Source organism: Peromyscus californicus, unplaced genomic scaffold (assembly GCF_007827085.1).
Source record: "Peromyscus californicus insignis strain IS unplaced genomic scaffold, ASM782708v3 Scaffold_13__1_contigs__length_99412109, whole genome shotgun sequence".
NCBI classification, from domain to species: Eukaryota; Metazoa; Chordata; class Mammalia; order Rodentia; family Cricetidae; genus Peromyscus; species Peromyscus californicus.
This window is the reverse complement of record NW_026294424.1, coordinates 7651691-7672857: the sequence shown is the minus strand read 5'-3', so window position 1 is coordinate 7672857 and position 21167 is coordinate 7651691. Positions and strand designations below refer to the sequence as shown.

Below are 21167 nucleotides of genomic sequence, written 5' to 3'. Positions count from 1 at the left end.
GTTCCTTTTCTTGAACTTCATGGAGAGAGCACAGAGTATGTGGGCCGTGCTGAGGATGCCATCATTGCCCTTTCTAATTACAGACTTCACATCAAGTTTAAGGAGTCTCTTGTTAATGTAAGTGATTGCCAGTCATTTTCCCTGTAAGGTAGATAGGAAAAAGAAGAGATAAGAGTTATACAGGCTTGGGTGTGTGAAAGCATTGTATGCTGTTCCTCTTAGTTAATTTCCTGCTCAAGGACTAGTCTGTTAATAAGGTATTCTTATGCGTTATTTAAAATGCATCTTGTCTGCTGAGGTATCCATTGTTAGTTAATACTAAATAACTTGTACCAGGTACTGCCACTGTATTGTTAAGCTTTATACAGGTACAAAGACTATAGGCCTTTTCCCCTACCTCTCTCAGTCTTTAAACCCGCTGCTTTGGTTGAGATCATTCCTTGAGTCTTAATGCTTCGGTTGAGATCATTCCTTGAGCCTTAATGTCAGACAAGACGTTCTTTGAGTTCACTGGAGACTGCCATATCAAATAAAGTTACTCGAGAGGCTACTACGTGGATAAGGAGCCATGTTAGTACATTGTTTATTTGCATAATGAACTCTTACTAATGAAAAGGGAAGGTTGAAGTTGCTTTGAGTGCATTTGCTCTTTGGGTTATGAGGGTACAATAAGTAGAACTGGTTCTTCAGTGCACTGCTGTCCTTAGTAGTCTTCAGTAAACCAACCTAGAAAGGCCCATAGGTTCACCAATTTCACCTGGGGGAATCATTCTTTCCCCTTTACTTGCTGGTGTTGTGACTTTCTGCATTTGAGTGCCAGTGCAGAGAAGTGTGTTGTGATGTCTTTTTTTTTTTTTTTTTTTTTTTTTTTTGGTTTTTCGAGACAGGGTTTCTCTGTGTAGCTTTGCGCCTTTCCTGGAACTCACTTGGTAGCCCAGGCTGGCCTCGAACTCACAGAGATCCGCCTGGCTCTGCCTCCCAAGTGCTGGGATTAAAGGCATGTGCCACCACTGCCCGACTGTTGTGATGTCTTTAAGAGCTTGGGCCTATGTTTAGATTATGTGATTTGGGGAATTCTTGGAAAGCTATTGCTTGCATTCATTTTATTCACCTTTCTAGAAGTTACCTAACTACTTAAGTTACAGTTTTTGATTTATGAAAAGATCAGTGGCTGTCATTTTTAATTGGCATTATTTATTTATTATAGTTAAATATTTATGTTCTTTTTTTTTTTTTTTGGTTTTTCGAGACAGGGTTTCTCTGTGTAGCTTTGCGCCTTTCCTGGAACTCACTCGGTAGCCCAGGCTGGCCTTGAACTCACAGAGATCCGCCTGGCTCTGCCTCCCAAGTGCTGGGATTAAAGGCGTGCACCACCACCGCCCGGCTTTTTTTTTTTTTTTTTTTTTTTTTAAATTTTATGTGCATTGGTGTTTTGCCTGCATGCTGTCTGTGTGAGGGTGTCAGATCCCTTGGAACTAGAGTTACAGACAGTTGTGAGATGCCGTGTGGGTGATGGGAATAGAATCCAGGTCCTCTGGAAGAATAACCAGTGCCCTAAATCTCTGAGCCATCTCTCCAGCCCAATGTTTATGCTTGTAAGCCATTTTGACCTTAATTCTTCTGCCTGCCTTCTAGATTTGGGTTATGTCTGTATTCTGTCCATTAGCTAAAGTACACACCAGAGTCATCAAGGAAAAAGAAAATATACTATGTTCACAGTGTGCTAATGTTAAGCACCATGACCAAGGGCAACTTGGGGAAGAAAAGGTTTTTTTCATCTTACAGCTTACAGCTTATCATTGAGGGAAGTCAAGGCAAGAACTCAAGGCAGGAGTCTGAAGGCAGGAACTGAAACAGAACCCAGGGGTGGTACTGGCCATCGTAATCAAGAATATGCCCCATAGATATGCCCACAGGCCAGTCTGATGGAGGTAATTCCTCAAGTTAGGGACCCTCTTCCCAGATGACTCTAGTTTGTGTCAAGTTAACAAAACTAACCAGCACAAGGGTTCATTTGGGATTTGAACCTTCATGACCAGTGGGTAAAAAGTGGAAGTGCTAAAATAATAGCAATCGAAAATTCCCTACCATGTTCTGTGGTAGTCAGTAAAATTACTACTCAACTTAAACTTAATTTTTTATTCTTTAAATGGTTGGAATTAGTGAACTTGTAATTCAGTCGCCTGTGAGAATGATAAGGGTTCATCTCATTGCGTTTTCCCATATCATCCCATTTATCAGCTTACTAGATTTGTTTGGGAATATGATCTGTCGGAAAATCACATCATCTACCATGTTAAAGCTATTTTCTTTCTTTATTCTATGAAAGTCAAATTATGCAGCATAATGTAAGGCTGTGGTCCTTGTCCCTGCCAGTTTTTCTGTCTTCTTTCTATTAGTAAAACTAGCTCGCCTGGACCACTCCAGCAGACCTCATATTTTGCACACTTTCCTTTCTCTCATGCCTGGGGACTCTCTTTTCATGTCTTGGTTCAGATAGTAACTTCCTCTGTGAAGCCTTGCTCAATCCTATTCCCTTCCTTCCTGGCAGTAATTGTACTCAGTGGCTTGCTTCTGTATGTTAACATACTTTCACAGCAGTTACTAGACATGTTGTAACTCTTTGTTGATCTGTCTTTGTGTCTTCAGGATCCAATGTGTCTCCTGATGCCATGCAACTCAGTAAATAACATAATGAATTGAAATTAGTATGGATTTGAAATGGATATTAGATCATTTTTCCCCTTTTGAATTTTAAGTTCACTTTATAACAGTGTGTTTCTGTGAATAGGACTATGCCATTCATGATTTATCTCTTACAGTAGCTATATGAGTAAGTTGTATTATGATATTTTTCCATAATGTGATTTTAATATTTAAGAAGCTGACTACTGTACTTTATAATCCTTTTCCTCAGATGAACATTTTCTCTAGCATTCTAACCCTCTAAGACTTAGAGCCTGCGTGTCACTTAAAAAACCCCAGATACTGTGTTTGTACTGAAAAATGATTATACAAAGTTATCTTGACATTGTAGAGACTGTGAACATTTCCTATTGAGAAACACCACAGTACTAGGGTTCCTGAAGTCTGAGGTCACTCCAGGAAAAAGGTGGCTGGCTTCTCTTGCAGCAGATCCTAGATGGAGACCAGAGGATTGGTAATAGTTGCCTCTCTCCCTTTCCCTCTCTGAATCCCTCTACTCTTTTTTCAGCAGATACATATTACAGCAAAGCACAGGAGATCAAGAAACCCTGTTAAAGGTTATTTTATCTAAATCATTCACATTTAAGCCATTAGAACCCAAATGTGCTATCTCTATTGTGGCATGCCCCACTTTGCATTATTTAGTACTTCAGAAAATGACTTGCCATTAAGTTTTAAATAGCTACTCAATATCAAATATTCTCTTAATTTCACAGCACATTGAGTGTTTATAGGCTTGAATACTATAAGCACTATTGTAGCTTGAGTTTTCCTGCCTGGCCCACAGTCAGGACAAACCTCTCTCACCTGCCAGTCCCACAGCCGCTCAGACCCGACCAAGTAAACACAGAGACTTATATTGGTTACAAACTGTATGGCCGTGGCAGCCTTCTTGCTAACTGTTCGTACAGCTTAAATTAATCCATTTCTATAAATCTATACCTTGCCACGTGGCTCGTGGCTTACCGGCATCTTCACATGCTGTTTGTCATCGTGGCGGCTGGCAGTGTCTCTCTGCCTTCCACTTTCCAACTTTATTCTCCTCCTTGTCCCGCCTATACTTCCTGCCTGGCCACTGGCCAATCAGTGATTATTTATTGACCAACCAGCAACACATTTGCCATACAGAACATCCCACAGCATACTATTCCTTTAATCTACATACCCCCAGTAAACATCAAGCTTACAATTCCTAGGGTGAAGTACCTCTGTGGTAGAATCCATTCATAGCATTCCTGGTATGAACAATCTTCTATTCTTTTTTTTTTTCCTAAACTATATTTTTTGACGCTTAGATAATTTATTAAATAAGTGTTCAAGTGGGATTTATGAAAGTTTAAAAACAGTTTTTGTTGTGTAATTCAATAGACTGACTCAAGTCTGCTGCTTCTGAATCCCCAGTAGGTGGCATGAGACTGCTGCTTCACTGTTTAGAACAAATTGGTCTTGAGTGTTGCAATCATCAAAAGCCATCTCCTCTGCATGAGTCTATTCTCTTTTACCAATGCTCTAGTTGTGCTCTTATGAGAATGTTTTGGGAGGTGAAAATAAAGCTCTTCAGTTTATACATAAATAATAGAATTATGGCCTTCAAAAAATGTAGACTGAGATACTGTAAGATGGCTCAAGGGTTAATACACTGGCTGCTTTCACAGAGGTCCTGAGTTCAATTCCCAGGATCCACATGGTAGCTAACAACCATCTATAATGGTATCCGATTGCCTCTTCTAGTGTGTAGACACACACACACACACACACACACACACACACACACACACACACACACTGACTGAGGGTGCAAGAGATAGCTCAGCAGCTAAAGGCAGTTGTTGGACAAGCCTGCTGACCCGAGTTTACTCTCTGGAACCCACAGAAAGCTGGAAGGAGAGAACCAATTCCCTGTAGTTGTCTTCTGACCATTGTATGCTTACTGTGGTACCTGCGTGTGTGTGCGCGTGTGCGCGTTTATACACAGAATAATAAATAAATTTAGAAAAAAATGTAGACTGCGTTTTTTTTTTTTTTTTTTTGGTTTTTCGAGACAGGGTTTCTCTGTGTAGCTTTGCGCCTTTCCTGGAACTCACTTGGTAGTCCAGGCTGGCCTCGAACTCACAGAGATCCGCCTGGCTCTGCCTCCCGAGTGCTGGGATTAAAGGCGTGCGCCACCACCGCCCGGCGTAGACTGCGTTTTAAACAGAAATGATTTATGAAACTTGGTCTCTTGGTCAGTCTGTTAGGCCTAAGGTGGCAGCAGTCTAACAGCTGGGCACACCTTTCCTTTGTCGAGCAGTCACCTTTGTGCACCATCCACCAGAAAGACGCTTTTGTTGTTTGTTTAGAGACGGGTCTTTTTGTGTAGCCATAGCAGACCTGGTGGTAACTATGGAGCCCAGGCAGGCCTTGAACTCTGGCAGTCCTCCTGCCTTGGCCCCTATAGTGCAGGGATTATAGGCATGAGCTACTATGCCAGGCTTCAGATGTAAATTTTGTTAATACCTAATCCCTTTTGGCCTATGGTTCTACCATTAGGGGCCTCTGAAAGCACAGCTGGAGGGGTCAAACTTGTTTATATCCAAAATGAACAGTAGTCAGTGTGGCTCTTTAATCTATGACAGTCCCCTTTTCTCGTCAGTTTTTAAAAGAAAAGTTTTGGTGCCGTAAATATTCTGTTGCTTATTGTAGATTGCAGGCTTGGTTCTTGCTGGCATTATTTTCACTTGGTTATGCCATTTCTGCTTCAGAAAAAATTAGTCCTCCCACTGAGGTTATGAAAAACATGATTACTTTTTTTGGGGGGTGGGAGAGTTAGAGACAGGGTTTCTCTTTGTATCCCTGGCTGTCCTGGAACTCGATTTGTCGACCAGGCTGGGCTCAAACTCAAAGAAATCTTCTTGCCTCTGCCTCCTGAGTCCTAGGATTAAAGGATGTGCCACCATGCCTAGAAAGTTCTGATTCTTAATAATATAATGTGCACACATGGACACACACATGCAGAATGAACTGAGGTGATAAAGTAATAGAGCATGATGCCATTAGAGCCTCTGGGAACATGAAAGTCCTACGCACTGTCACCATTTTAAACTGCTGCTTTTTTGCTTCCTTAGATTGATGACCTTAGGAGTTTGGTGCCTCTGATACAACTTTTGTCCTTTTGAATGTTTAATTAACAGCACTGAGTGTTTGATTTGTTGTTTGAGCATGAATTTAGTTGTAAAGTATTGAGAGAGCATTAACCTGGCAAATAGAAGATGGAAGAGAAAGAAGCAAAAAGAGGAGTGGCTGTGGAGCCATTCATGGGCGATGGAGGATGGAAATGCTTCTAGATTTCCTAGCCTCCAAGGAATCTTGGTTTCAGTTGTTTTTCTTGTCTTGAAAATCTGCAAAAGGGCCACTTACTTGTGAAAGAAAACTCTAACAGAGCTCAATACAGAAAAGAAGGGCAGTCTTAAGAGGAAGGAAGGCAGACACAACAATGTGTGGTGGACGAAACCTGGACACAGAGCAGACATGGCCATGTCCATAGTACAGCAGTCCCTGAGCCTTTGACTATTTCATTCTTTGTTTACAAGGTTGTGTACTGGATGTGGGGAGTGTTAAGACACTGTGAGGGAGGGAGGGAGGTAGTTTGTTTTGAGGGAAGTTGGGAAAACTAGAGCAGTGGTGTAAGCCTTAAAAGAAGGGAGAGAAGGGGCTGGAGAGATGGCTCAGCAGTTAAGAACACTGGCTGCTCTTCAGAGGACCTGGGTTCAATTCCCACATGTCAGCTCACAGCTGTCTGTAATTGAAACTCCAGGAGTTCCGACATCTTCACACAGACACACATGCAAGCAAAAATACTATGCACATAAAATAAAAAAAAATTAAAAAAGGAGAGAAACTTAGATGTGTGGGGAGGAAAAGGTGGCCAGTTCTCTTTCTTAAAGGAGGTGGAGGGGAGCCTGGGACAAAAAGTAGAAGTTCAAAGGGGTGGAGACGCCATTGATACAGAACCAAGTGTCACTTGTATTCTTTTCTTTTTCTTTTTTTTTTTGGTTTTTCGAGACAGGGTTTCTCTGTGTAGCTTTGCGCCTTTCCTGGAACTCGCTTTGGAGACCAGGCTGGCCTCGAACTCACAGAGATCCGCCTGGCTCTGCCTCCCGAGTGCTGGGATTAAAGGCGTGCGCCACCACCGCCCGGCTTATTTTTCTTTTTAATGCCCCTACTCTTGCATGTGACAATCTATATTAAAGTTTTCTGTTTTGTAGAGTTGAGGAGGTAGATCAGTAGTTAAGAGCCTTTGCACTAGCAGAGAACCTGAGTTTGGTTCCCAGCATCCACACAGTGGCTCACAGCCATCTGTAATTCTAGTTTCAGGGGAGTGGATGCTCTTTCTGGCCTCTAAGGGTACTGTGTCTGTGTGTTACACAGATACAATATGCAGGCAGAACACCCATACACACAAATAAATGGTTAAGAGCATGAACTTGCCTTTGTAGATGACCTGAATTCAACTCCCAGTACCCACTTTGGCTCAAAACTACCTGTTACTCCAGCTCCAGAGAATTCAAAAGCTCTGGCCTCTGAGGGCACCCACGTTCACATACACATGCCCCCATGCAGATACACATACATACACATATTTGCAAATGAAAATAAAAGCTTTACAGGTTTCTCATTTGCCAGACTGACAGATGACCTCACTATGCTTTGAGCGATGGAGGAAAGGTAGCTTGCAGGAACACATTGAAAAAACAAAGAGTCATTTACAGGGAATCTACAGGACTGCCTGAGAATAAGTCACTGTTGTATTCTAATCTGTCTTCCTTTAAAAAAAAGAAAAGGTTTTGTTTTTGTTTTTTTGAGACAGAATTTCTCTGTGTAGCCCTGGCTGCCCTGGAACTCACTCTGTAGACCTGGCTGGCCTCAAACTCAGAGAGAGATCTGCCTGCCTCTGCCTCCCAAGTGCTGAGAGTAAAGGCATGTACCACCACTGCCTGACGTTTAAATATATTTCTTTAGAGTGTGTGAAGATTGGACTCAGGTTGCCAGACTTTGGCAGAAAGCACTTTTACCTGCCCTAATCTTTTCCCTCTTGATCTCCATATTATCTCTTGATAATTCTCTCCCTCCTCCCCCTGCCCCAGATTTACAGACTCTTGAAAGAATTTTTAGCTCTATCAGCTTGGGGTTAAGTGTTTAAACAAGCAGAGAGCCAAAAGCTTCTATTTTCTTGGAATATAAACAAGGATGCATAGTATTCCTCTTAACTCCAATTCTGTTACAATTGTAAGGGAATTTTTACAGATTATATACTTAGAAACTAGGCTTTTGCCCCAAGGCAAAAACTCCCTGGCATTTATCTGCATAATATTATTTGGTTTTTTGCTGTTTTTCAATTTGTGCCCCAGTTTCTGTTTCTGTGTTTCAGCCTTCAAGTACTAGACTTCTTTTTGATCCTGTAGCCTTGTTCTGAGGGTTCTCTGCTGATTCTGGCAGCTTTCTGGTAGGTCAGTTTGTAGTAAGCCAGCTCTGAAACTAGCAGGGCTGATATGGGTCCACCCTTTGGAGGCAGCATGGGCGGTGAACAAACCTAAAAATTGTTGGAGTGCTACCTGCAGTTCCTGTAGCCATATTTTGACTGGGTTTGATACAGTGTTAGGGACAAGTAAGCTACTCTTTTTCCACACAGTCTGGGTGGTGGTGATGCATGCCATTAATCCCAGCAGAGGCAGGCAGCCTGGCCTACAGAGTGAGTTCCAGGACAGCCAGGGGTACACAGAGAAACCTTGTCAAAACAAAAACAAACAAACAAAAAAAGAGAGCATTCTCAGGGCTGGTAGTAACTCAGTTGGTAGAGTGCTTGCCTAGCATGCATCGAGCCCTGGACACGAAGCACCACATAAACAAACCATGGTGGTGCAGGCCTGTAATCCTAGGACTTGGGAAGGCAAGAGAGTTAGAGTTCAGGGTTGTCTTCAGTGATAGGGAGTTTAAGGCCAACCTGGGATGCATAAAAGCCTGTCTTAAAAAAAAAAAAAGAAAAGAATTATTATTTTATCATACCTTGCTTGGAAATTGCTTTTGTAGTTGGAGGTTAAGTCAGATATTTTCAGGATGGATGTCACTGTGTCAGCCTGAGGGTTATTTACATACTTTAGAGGCATTTCTTTTGTCTCACTGGTGTATTTCATCTCTGCCCAGTATTGTTTACTAGGGCCTGCTGACACAATTGGCAGGGAGGGGGACCATTCCAATCCACTCAAACCTTGAGTCCTACTTGGCAAACAAGGCTCTTCAGCTATTTTTTGGGAGCAAGTTGGTTCTATCCAATTTTAGGTTCTTTGACTACTATATCTGTGATGTATTCTATGGAACAGAGACCCTGACCAGTTGCTACTGGTGTGCCATCTTTGTTTGATAACCTATAGGTAGTTAGGCCTCCAGCTTTTTCCGGAAGCTTCCTTTGCTAAGAACTGAGGAATAAATCTCCTCTGCCGTCTGGGACAGAGACTACATGCAGTCCTGTTGACACTTGTCCTGCAGTGCTTCTATGTAGTGCTCTTCAACTTTTGTGTTATTGCCAATCATAGCTTCTTAAAGGGGTATCGAGAGATGAGCTTGTGAGTTTGACACTCAGGACCTGTTCCCTTTTCTCTTCCAGAATCCATACCTCTTCTTAGTGGTCATCATGCTGTGACTTGAGGTTATTGATTTAGGGAAAGGGAAACTAATCCACTCTTTAGTAAATCACTACTGGTCCAGCTAAACTTGTGGCTGTATTTGCTTCTTTCCCTGTTAATCAGTTGGGCTGAATGTGCCTGCAAAAAGTCAATGCCTTTTTGACTAAGAGGACTTTATCCTTTTTAATTATAGGTTCCATTACAGCTTATAGAAAGTGTTGAATGCCGTGATATATTCCAGCTTCATTTGACGTGCAAAGACTGCAAAGTTATCAGGTAGGTGGTGTGTTTGTGAGGCTGTGAAGTATTGGCAAAAATATTCTTGAATGAGTTGTTATATAGTTTGTTAGCAAAATGTCTTTTGAAGGTCCATTTTCATTTGACGTGCAAAGACCGCAAAGTTATCAGGTAGGTGGTGTGTTTGTGAGGCTGTGTAGTATTGGCAAAAATATTCTTGAATGAGTTGTTATATAGTTTGTTAGCAAAATGTCTTTTGAAGGTCCACTTTGTTAGAATAATTTCTGAGTAGTTAGTACCTGAAGTATTTTATTCTTAGTGTATATTGCTATACAAACAGATACTTCTTATTTGGAAGTGAATTTTAAATATATAAAAAGTATAAAAATTTTAAAAAAGTATAAAAATTAAAGTAGTACAGTTGTGTACCATTTACCCCTGTAAATACTCTACTCCAATTTACTTTATCATTTGCAGAGCTCGTGTGTGTGTGTGTGTGTGTGTGTGTGTGTGTGTGTGTGTGAGAGAGAGAGAGAGAGAGAGAGAGACAGACAGACAGACAGACAGAGACAGAGAGGCAGAGAGATTCTTTTCTGAAAAATTAAAGTAAGTTGCTTCACTTGGTTCTTCAACCTTAAAGTGTGCTTTCCTAACAATAGAATATTTTCTCATATAACCTGTACATCATTGTCAGCTTCACAATTTTACAATAATATTACCCTTTCCAAATCTGCTATCCCTGCTCCAGTGATGTCCTTTACAGCATTCATCCTCACCCTTCTCATTCAGCATTTTAGAGTCAGATAATGCATTTGGCTGTAGTGACTGTAATCTTCTTTAATCTGGAATCTTTCTGTAGCCTTTCTCTGTCTTTTATGACAGTGGCATTTTGAACTATAGAGTTTTCTGTTTCAATAGATTGTTTCTCATTTTATGATTGTCTAGAGATTCCTCAAGATTAAGTTGAAGTTACATGTCTGCAACTGGAATACACACACACACACACACACACACACACACACACACTCCTTTTCAAGGTATTGTGTTACATCCAGAAACAGTTGATCCATTTTTCCCCTATTGATGACTTTTGATTAGTCCAGTCAGAGTATTAGCCCGTTTCTGTAGTAGTAGTGAATTTCTACATTTTTCCCCCTTATAACTAATAAACAATCTATGGGAAATACATTGAGAAAATGCAGTTGTTTTGTCTCTCATCAAAATTTCTCTAAGTTTAGCATTCATTCATGATTTTATCAAACTAATTTTAACTCTGATCATTGCAAAATGATGCCTGCAGTATGTTTTTAATTTAATAACTCTAGATATGCTCCATTCTTGACATTTTTACTTTATTCCTTTGATCTGTTTTGGGGCACCAGTAAACACTGTGCTGTCATGTTGTTGAGCTACATTGGTTGGGACAAGGAAGGGCTGTAAGTGACCTTGTTAAGGAAAACATTAACGTACCAGTGGTGCATGCTTTTATTCCCAGCACTTGGGAGGCAGAGCCAGGTGGATCTCTGTGAGTTTGAGGCCAGCCTGATCTACAGAACGAGATCCAGGATAGACACCAAAACTACGCAGCGAAACCCTGTCTCGAAAAAACCAAAACCAAACAAACAAACAAAAATACAAATTACATGAGTCTTCAAAAACTCAGTTTGCATTAATTATTTTAACGCTTTAATTGTAGATACTGAAAATTGCTGTTGATAATACAGTACCATTGTTTCATTCTCTGTGTGGTTGCAGCTGAAAGTTTGCATGTCCTCTGCCTTAATTTGGATCTGATTGTCCTAATTGCTAAGTAGACAAATTTTGAAACCATTCCCCCAACTGGCTGTGGATAGTGTTGTGGTCTGTTGTTTAGGTTGGCTTATTATGTCATAACAAAAGAAAAAGGACTTTTCTGAACATACTTCTTGAGAGAGAGAACTTTAAAACTAGCTGAAGAAGTAGGGTGAGACCTGATTCGTCAGAGAGACAAACTGATGCTTTACTTTGATAATCACCATTAATCATTTTCAGAAGAGAGTCATTAGATTAAAATAATAAGATTTTCCACTTGTCCACCCTCCCTTTTTTTTTTTTTTTTATTAAATTTTGCACTGCTGGCTATAATTTGTTGGATCTGTTTTTATTATAAGTAGTAGTGAATGACTGTCTGTGATGCTTTCTTCACTCTTAGTTGACCCTTCGTTATGAACAGGCACTCTTGAAATGGTGGCTTTGCTTAGACTTCATTATCAACTGTCACCTGATTGCGTTTATACTTGTTTTTTGTTTTTCAAAGGTGTCAGTTCCCAACCTTTGAGCAGTGTCAAGATTGGCTGAAGAGATTGAACAATGCAATCCGACCACCTGGTAAAATAGAAGATCTCTTCTCATTTGCATACCATGCTTGGTGCATGGAGGTCTACGCCAGTGAAAAGGAGCAACATGGAGACTTGTGCAGACCAGGTAGGCCAGACTTCTTAGGGAACTTTGTTTGAAGATGCCTTTATCATGAAATGGGAACCTATAGGACTCACATCTTCAATCTCTGCTTTATAAAGCATCTAGCTTTTCCCATTATTCTAAGTTTAGTAAGATACATTTCCTTCTTTCCAGGGGAAGATAAGAAAACTGTGTTTGACACTTTAATTTCCTAGGCCTAAAATGACTATAAGAAGGTTGTGGGGGTTGTGGAACCCTAATAGAAGGAAGCTGTGAATTTTGTGTATGTGTTTGGTAACATTCATGTTAAAGTGTCATTTGAGTAGGCCTTGAACCACATCAGCCTTGGACATTTATGTGAAAGTGCTTAATTTCTCACTTTATTCTCTTACATTTCTCCCTGATCTTTTATTAAAATGACATGTATGTGTGTGTAAGGTGTATGTGATGTGCTAGAGATTGAACTCTAGATCTTGCATATGCTAAGGCAATTATTTATAGTGTCATCTAGTTTGTGTGTGTGTGTGTGTGTGTGTGTGTGTGTGTGTGTGTGTATGTGTATGTAGGTAGGTAGTGGTAGGTATATACACATATGGAGGCCAGAGGTTGCTATTGGATGTCTTCCTCTATGGCTGTTCACCTTATTTTTTGAGATAGAGTAAAGCTCACTAATTCAACCAGATTAACTGGCCAACAAGCTCCAGCAATCCTCGGTCTTCACCTCCCAAGGCCTTGGATTATAGGCATGTGCCACTGTGCCCTGCTTTTTACACCGGTGTTAGAGATTCAAACTCAGGTCTTCATGCTTTCCCAGCAAGCTCTTTACTGCGTCATCTCCCCAGCCCCTGTCATCATGTTTTAAGCTAATTAAAAATATATATATAGGTGGCTTTTGCTGGGTGTAGTGATGTACACCTTTAATTCCAGCACTCAGGAGGCAGAGGGGCAGGTGGATTTCTGCTGAGTCCAAGGCCAAACTGGTCTACAGAGCAGGTTCTAGACCTACTGTGAAGCCAGTTAGCCAGCCCTACATATTGAGATCCTGTCTCAAATGTAAAAAATAAATTAAAAAATGTGGCTCTTTTCTCAAGTGTTTTAAAGGTAAAGTTAAAATGAAGTACACAAATCTTATATCTACATTTGCTGAAATTTAACTGTTGCGTATTATTTCAGTTTTTATTTCCCCATTGTCTCCTATAATAATAACTTGGAAGTGAACCTGTTACGTCTTCTTGTTTGTGACACTAACTCTAAGAGGCCTTTTCTGGCTTGGGGTTGCCTGCCATTTGCCAGTAAGGCTTGCTTGCCTTTTATTAGTTACTTCACAAACAACAAACTTTTAAAGAGTACATCTTTAGTCCCTTGATAATTCTAGTTGTTTCTTTGGATATTCCTAAGATGGATGCTTTGTCCTGAGGGAGGGTCCTCAGGCTCTTTGCTTACTCATGTTTGCTATTCTTTGGCCACCAAATACAGTTCCCCAGTGTCCTGCCTTTCTACAGGCCTCTGAAACATGGGGGCATATAGTGGGTAGATTGTTGATTTTAGAATTCAGAAGGTTGAATTCAAGCCCTTAGTCTGTGTTTAATTTAAGTAATACTAGGCAAGCCACTTTCTGAACTTCAGTTCCCTTTGTTTATCACACTGAAACAGTTCACATTCTTCCTGCCCAAATATGTGTGTTAACACTGCCAAGTTCAATTCAATGAATTGAATGCTCACGTGTCTCCTATACACCAGTTTATGAAAGCCCTGTGGAAGTTATACAGCTGCAGGATATTGCCATCCTAACTGATCAGTTGGAAATTGTTTCTTCTCAAGATGCACAGTTCACACTGATTAATCTGCTACTACTTACATGGAGTTTTACTGACATTATTAGAGAAAGGGGAGAGAAAAAATGTTTCAATTTTTCCTTTTATGTAGTTTTACTGTGTAATATAGAAGGAAAACTTGTATTTGATTTAAAACAAAAATAGTCTGGTAGCATTTTTTCATTCCAGCTATCCTGGTTCTAATGCCTCCCCAATAGTGTTGAATGTTGTTGTCTACAGCTTACAAGATAGGAACATACCACACAACCACATTCTTTTTTTTTTAATTTATTTTAACTTTTATTTTATATGCATTGGTCTGAAGGTGTCAGATCCTGGAGATCTGAACTTACAGACAGTTGTGAGCTGCCATGTGGGTGCTAGGAATTGAACCCGGGTTCTCTGGAAGAGCAGCCAGTGCTCTTAACCTTTGAGCCATCTCTCCAGCCCCACATTCTTTTTTTTTTTTTTTTTTTTTTTTTGGTTTTTCGAGACAGGGTTTCTCTGTGTAGCTTTGTGCCTTTTCCTGGAACTCACTTGGTAGCCCAGGCTGGCCTCGAACTCACAGAGATCCGCCTGGCTCTGCCTCCCGAGTGCTGGGATTAAAGGCGTACGCCACCACCGCCCAGCCCACATTCTTTTTTTTGAGACAGGGTTTCTCTGTGTAGTTTTGATGCCTGTCCTGGAACTCGCTCTGTAGTGTAGACCAGACTGGCCTTGAACTCACAGAGATCCGCCTGGCTCTGCCTCCTGAGTACTGGGATTAAAGGCGTGCGCCACCACCGCCCTGCTGACAACCACATGCTTATGTCATCTCAAGGATGAAAACATGTGAGATGTTTCAGAGTGATGCCTTTGTATAGTCTATTCTAGAATATGAGACCACAAGCGTAGACACCAAGGTGTAGAAGTTAGTTTCGTCTTTCAGCCATACGTAGAACTGTTCATGGTTTCTCTCCAGCTAAGCACTGAGAATATCAGCAGGCAGGTAATTGGGATGACTATCATTGTCTTGGTATTCATGTAAATTTCACTGTTTGGCTGTTGAGCCTGTCATAGTGGAACCAGCCACATTACAGCCACAGCTCCAGGACTTACTCAGACTTAGAAGAGGTCTTAACATTGTTATGGATTCATTTGTACAGCTTGGAAGTCCTTGTTAAATCTTGACTTTTCTTTAACCCATCTCAAATTCAGGCAGGCAGTGGACTCAGAACTGCCACCTTCACTCTCGTGTCCTCACCTTCAGTAATAGTTCTATTTGTTATTGCTGTGGCAAAATTCCTGACAAAAGCAGCTTAACAATGGAAAGGATCGCTCCTGCTCATAGTTCATGAGACTTCATCATGGTGAGGAAGTCATGGTATCTTATTGTCATGGTGGGGAGCATGGCAGCAGGTAGGTAGGCTTGGTGCTAGAGAAGTTACTGAGAGCTACATTCTGATCTACAGGCAGAAAGAGAAAAAGTCTGGGCCTGGCATGGCTTTTAAACCTCACAGCCCATCCCCATTGACACACTTCCTCCAGCAAGGCCACACCTCCTAATCCTTCTAATCCTGTCCCAGAGTTCTAGTTCTTGGTAACTAAGCATTCAAATATATGAGCCTATGTGGGCCATTCTTATTCAGAACAACAAACATGGAAACAGGAACTTGAGCCAGATGTATATATTGTGTCTGTGGTCAAAAGCAGAGGACAGTGAGTGTTCTGATCACTTTCTCCTTTTTTATTTAATTCAGGAGCCTTGCCCATGGAGCATACTGTCTAGAATAGGAATATCTTTCTACTTCACTTAACCTGATGTATGTAATTTCTTATAGGTATGCCTAAAGACTTAATTACTAGGTGATTCTAGATCTCATCAGGTTGACAGTTGATATTAACCACCACGGTTCCATTCTCTGTCATAGTCAGCTTGTTGGTGCTGCCTCTGTATTAGAAATCAGGCTTGAAGGCAAGCTAGAATGACAGATGACTGGACATTTAACTATTACATTAATAGTACCATATCTACTCTCTGACCTCTCTGGTAAGATGTGTCCATCAAGTACATTACATCTTGTTTATCTGCAGGTAACATGGGCTTGGGTCCTATACTGCTGTTGGGTTGGTTGTCTTCTGAACTTGGATGGAGTCCAAGAAGTATGTATTTCAAGGACTTTCTGGAACTTTGGTACATAGGAAAAAGTGATTCTTCCCCATCACTTGAAAATCTGGAAGAGGGTATTTCTTAACCTTCTCTGACTCTGGTGCTAGTTTGCAACCTCACCTGTGCTTTGCGGGTTTGCATACTCAGAATCATCCAGGGAGCTAGATTTTTGTTAAAATTGCACATTGACACTGTGGCCTATGAGAAAGATTGTCCATTTGTTTTAAAAATTCATTTCCAAGCCGGGCAGTGGTGGTGCACGCCTTAATCCCAGCACTTGGGAGGCAGAGCCAGGCAGATCTCTATGAGTTCGAGGCCAGCCTGGTCTGCAAAGAGTTCTAGGAAAGGCACAAACCTACACAGAGAAACCCTGTCTCGAAAAAACACCACACACACACACACACAAAAATCATTTCCAATAAAATGAAAATGCCTGTACTATGTAATTGTAGTGCAGGAAATATTAAATGTTGAAAAGGTAGATTAGAGAGCAGAGGATACAAACAGGAAGGGTTGAAACAGAAATAAAAAGTCGAAAGCGTCGGCAGAGGCAGGCATACAGAGCTGAGGAGTTAGTGAAAACAAAGGGATTAAGAGCTTGGAACAGGGACGCCTTTAATCCCATGGGACAGAACAGATCCGAACACTCTGTCTGAGGCCAACCCAGGCCCACCTGCTGATCCTGCGAAACCCAACAACTTGGAGATGTTGGTGAGATTACCCTACTAAACAACCTGCTCAGTTGAGATCCATTCCGGAGAGGATTCAAAATCCTACAGTCTGCAGTCTGAGGAAACAAGATCAACTGAGGAGTTGACGAATGAGCAAAACGTGACCTGAGAACACAAAAGAAGGCACCGCCCAGTCACTGAACCAGATTACCAGAAACATAAGCCTACACTACACTGACTAGGAACAGGTAAGCCCCCATCTCCAGACCGGCAGATCAGGTTGCTAGCCCCTAGTCCCTACCCATCAGAGTCCCAGGGACCAGACAGCTACCTTTCCCTGCTTCCCCACCAAAAAAACAAACAAACAAAACAAAACAAAACAAAAAACCAACCCCTACGAACCTAACAACCACTGAAACCATAAGCACACCCTGCACCAACTGGGAACAACTGTTCCCTGAGACAGAACCCACCAATACTGATTGGACTAAGCTACTCCCGAAGAAACAGAGCCCAACAGCATTGATTTAACCAGGAACTCCTAGTGGACCAAGACTAGCAATTAGAACAAGAGAGGCACCTTCAGACACAGACACCACCTACACCGAGCAGAGGAAGAGATGAATAGACGCCAGTGCAAAAATACAGGCAACAACATAAAGACCTATATGACACCATCAGAACCTAGCAATTCTACACCTGCAAGACCTGAACATACCAAGGCAGAAGAAGCAGAAGAAATCAATCCTAAAAAGAACTTTAAGAAGATGATAGAGACCCTTAAAGAGGAAATGAAAAACTCCCTTAAAGAGGAAATAAAAAATTCCCTTAAAGAAATAGAAGAAAAAACAAAAAATTGGAAATCAAAGAAAACCAAGAAAAAGTAATTAAACAGATGAAATATTTGAAAATTGAAATTGAGATAACGAAAACAAACTGAAGGAATGCTGGAAATAGAAATCCAGACTAAACGAACAGGAACTACAGAAGCAAGCATAACCAACCAAATGTAAAAGCTGGAACAGAGAATCTCTGACACTGAAGACACAATAGAGAAAATAGATTCGTCAGTCAAAGAAAACACTAAAGACAAAAAAGTTGTAACACAAAACGTCCAAGAAATTTGGGACACCATGAAAAGACCAAACCTAAGAATAATAGGGATAGAAGAAGGAGAATACCAATTCAAAGGCACAGAAAATATATTCAACAAAATCATAGAAGAAAACTTTCCTAACCTAAAGAAAGAAATACCTATGAAGATACAAGAAGCTTACAGAACACCGAATTGGCTGGATCCAAAGAAAAAGTCCCCTCGCCACATAATAATCAAAACGCTAAGCATATAGAACAAAGAAAAAATATTAAGAGCCGCAAAGGAAAAAGACCAAGTAACATATAGAGGCAAACCCGTCAGAATAACACCAGACTTCTCAATAGAGACTATGAAAGCTAGAAGGTCCTGGACAAATGTTATGCTTACACTAAGAGACCACGGATGTCAACCAAGACTATTATACCCAGCAAAACTCTCAATCACCATAGGCGGAGTAAACAAAATATTCCATGATAAAGCCAGATTTAAACAATACCTATCCACAAATCCAGCCCTACAGAAAGCACTAGAAGGAAAAATCCAACATAAAGAAGCTAAACACACCCAAGAAAACTCAGGCAATAGATAATCCCACACCAACAAATACCAAAGAAGGAAAACGCAGCACTACCACAAAAAAAACAAAACAAAACAGGAATTAGCAATCACTGGTCATTAATATCCATCAATATCAATGGTCTCAGCTCACCTATAAAAAGACACAGACTTGCAGAATGGATAAGAAAACAGGATCCATCCTTCTGCTGCATACAAGAAACACAACTTAACTTCAAAGACAGACACAACCTCAGAGTAAAGGGCTGGGAAAAGGCTTTCCAATCAAATGGACCTATGAAGCAGGCTGGTGTAGCTATCCTAATATCTAATAAAATAGACTTCAAACTAACTAAAATCAATCCAAAGAGATCAGGATGGACACTACATATTTATCATAGGAAAAATCCACCAAGATGAAGTCTCGATTCTGAACATTTATGCCCCAAATACAAAGGCACCCACATTTATAAAAGAAACATTACTAATGCGTAAATTGCACTTCATCAAACCCCACACATTAGTAGTGGGAGATTTCAACACACCACTCTCACCAGAAGACAGATCTATCAGACTGAAATTTAACAAAGAAATAAAGGACCTAACAGATGTTATGACTCAAATGGACTTAATAGATATCTACAGAACATTTCATCCTAACACAAAAGAATATACCTTCTTCTCAGCACCCCATGGAACCTTCTCAAAAATTGACCACATGCTTGGTCACAAAGCAAATCTCAACAGATACAAAACATTGGAATAACTTCCTATATCTTATTAGACCACCATGCCTTAAAGTTAGATTTCAACAACAACAAAAATTATAGAAAGCCTACAATCTCATGGAAACTGAATAATGCCCACCTGTAACACAAATGGGTCAAGGAAGAAATAAAGAAAGAAATTAAAGATTTCCTAGAATTCAATGAAAATGAAAGTACAGCCGGGCGGCGGCGGCGGCGGCGGCGGCGGCGGCGGCGGCGCACGCCTTTAATCCCAGCACTCGGGAGGCAGAGCCAGGCGGATCTCTGTGAGTTCGAGGCCAGCCTGGGCTACCAAGTGAGTTCCAGGAAAGGCGTAAAGCTACACAGAGAAACCCTGTCTCGAAAAAACCAAAAAAAAAAAAAAAAAAAAAAGAAAATAAAAGTACAACTTACCCAAACTTATGTGACACTATGAAAGCAGTGCTAAGAGGAAAATTCATAGCTCTAAATTCACACATAAAGAAGATGGAGAAATCACATACCAATGACTTAACAGCACAACTGAAAGCTCTAGACCAAAAAGAAACAAACTCACACAGGAGAAATAGACGCCAGGAAATAATCAAATTGAGGGCTGAAATCAATGAAATAGAAACCAAGAGAACAGTACAGAAAAATCAGTGAAACAAAGAGTTGGTTCAACAAGATAGACAAACCCCTAGCCAAATTAACCAAAAGGCAAAGAGAGAGCACCCAAATTAACAAAATCAGAAATGAAAAAGGGAGACATAACAACAGACAACGAGAAAATCCAGAGAATCATCAGGTCATACTTCAAAAACCTGTACTCCACAAAATTGGAAAATCTGGAAGAAATGAACAATTTTCTGGATAGATACCACACACTAAAGTTAAATCAAGACCAGATAAACTATTTAAATAGGCCAATCACCACTAAGGAAATAGAAACAGTCATCAAAAGTCTCCCAACCAAAAAAAGCCCAGGACCAAATGGTTTCAGTGCAGAATTCTACCAGATTTTCAAAGAAGAACTAATTCCAGTACTCTTCAAATTGTTCTACACAATAGAAACAGAAGGAACATTTCTGAACTCTTTTTATGAGACTACAATTACCCTGATACCCAAACCACACGAAGATGCAACAAAGAAGGAGAATTACAGACCAATCTCCCTCATGAACATTGATGCAAAAATACTCAACAAATGTTGGCAAACCAAATCCAAGAACACATCAAAACAATTATCCACCGTGACCAAGTAGGTTTCATCCCAGTGATGCAAGGATGGTTCAACATACAAAAATCTGTCAATGTAATACACCATATAAACAAACTGAAAGAAGAAAACCACATGATCATCTCATTAGATGCTGAAAAAGCCTTTGACAAAATCCAGCACCCCTTCATGATAAAGGTCTTAGAGAGATCAGGAATACAAGAAACATTCCTAAACATAATAAAGGCAATTTACAGCAAGCCAACAGCCAACATCAAAGTAAATGGAGAGAAACTCTAAGCGATTTCACTAAAATCAGGAACAAGACAAGGCTGTCCACTCTCCCCATATTTATTCAGTATAGTACTTGAAGGTCTAGCTAGAGCAATAAGACAGCAAAAGGAGATCAAAGGGATACAAATTGGAAAGGAAGAAGTCAAACTTTCACTATTTGCAGATGATTTGATAGTATACATAAGTGACCCCAAAAATTCTACCAAGGGAACTCCTACAGCTGATAAACTCCTACAGTAAAGTGGCAGGATATAAGATCAACTAAAAAAAAAATCAGTAGCCCTCCTAATAACACATGATAAAAGGGCTGAGAAAGAAGTCAGAGAAACATCACCCTTTACAATAGCCACAAATAATATCAAATACCTTGGGGTAACACTAACTAAACAAGTGAAGGGTCTGCTTGATAAGAACTTTAAATCTCTAAAGAAAGAAATTGAAGAAGATATAAGAAAATGGAAGGATCTCCCATGCTCATGGATAGGTAGGATTAACATAGTAAAAACGGCAATCTTACCAAAAACAATCTACAGATTCAATGCAATCCCCATCAAAATCCCAACACAATTCTTCACAGATTTGGAAACCAAAATATTCAACTTC

General features: G+C 40.5%; 1 protein-coding gene across 5 annotated transcripts in view; it reads left to right on the top strand.

Moving 5' to 3' along the window:
- Mtmr3 (myotubularin related protein 3) overlaps positions 1–21167 on the top strand; it is a 125326-nt gene that overhangs the window by 67546 nt on the left and 36613 nt on the right. For all 5 annotated transcript variants that reach the window (XM_052736364.1, XM_052736363.1, XM_052736360.1 and 2 more), the window contains 3 exons: positions 1–117; positions 9559–9641; positions 11899–12065. In XM_052736364.1, the coding sequence (XP_052592324.1) occupies positions 1–117; positions 9559–9641; positions 11899–12065 (367 nt within the window). The remainder of the gene's footprint in view (positions 118–9558; positions 9642–11898; positions 12066–21167) is intronic.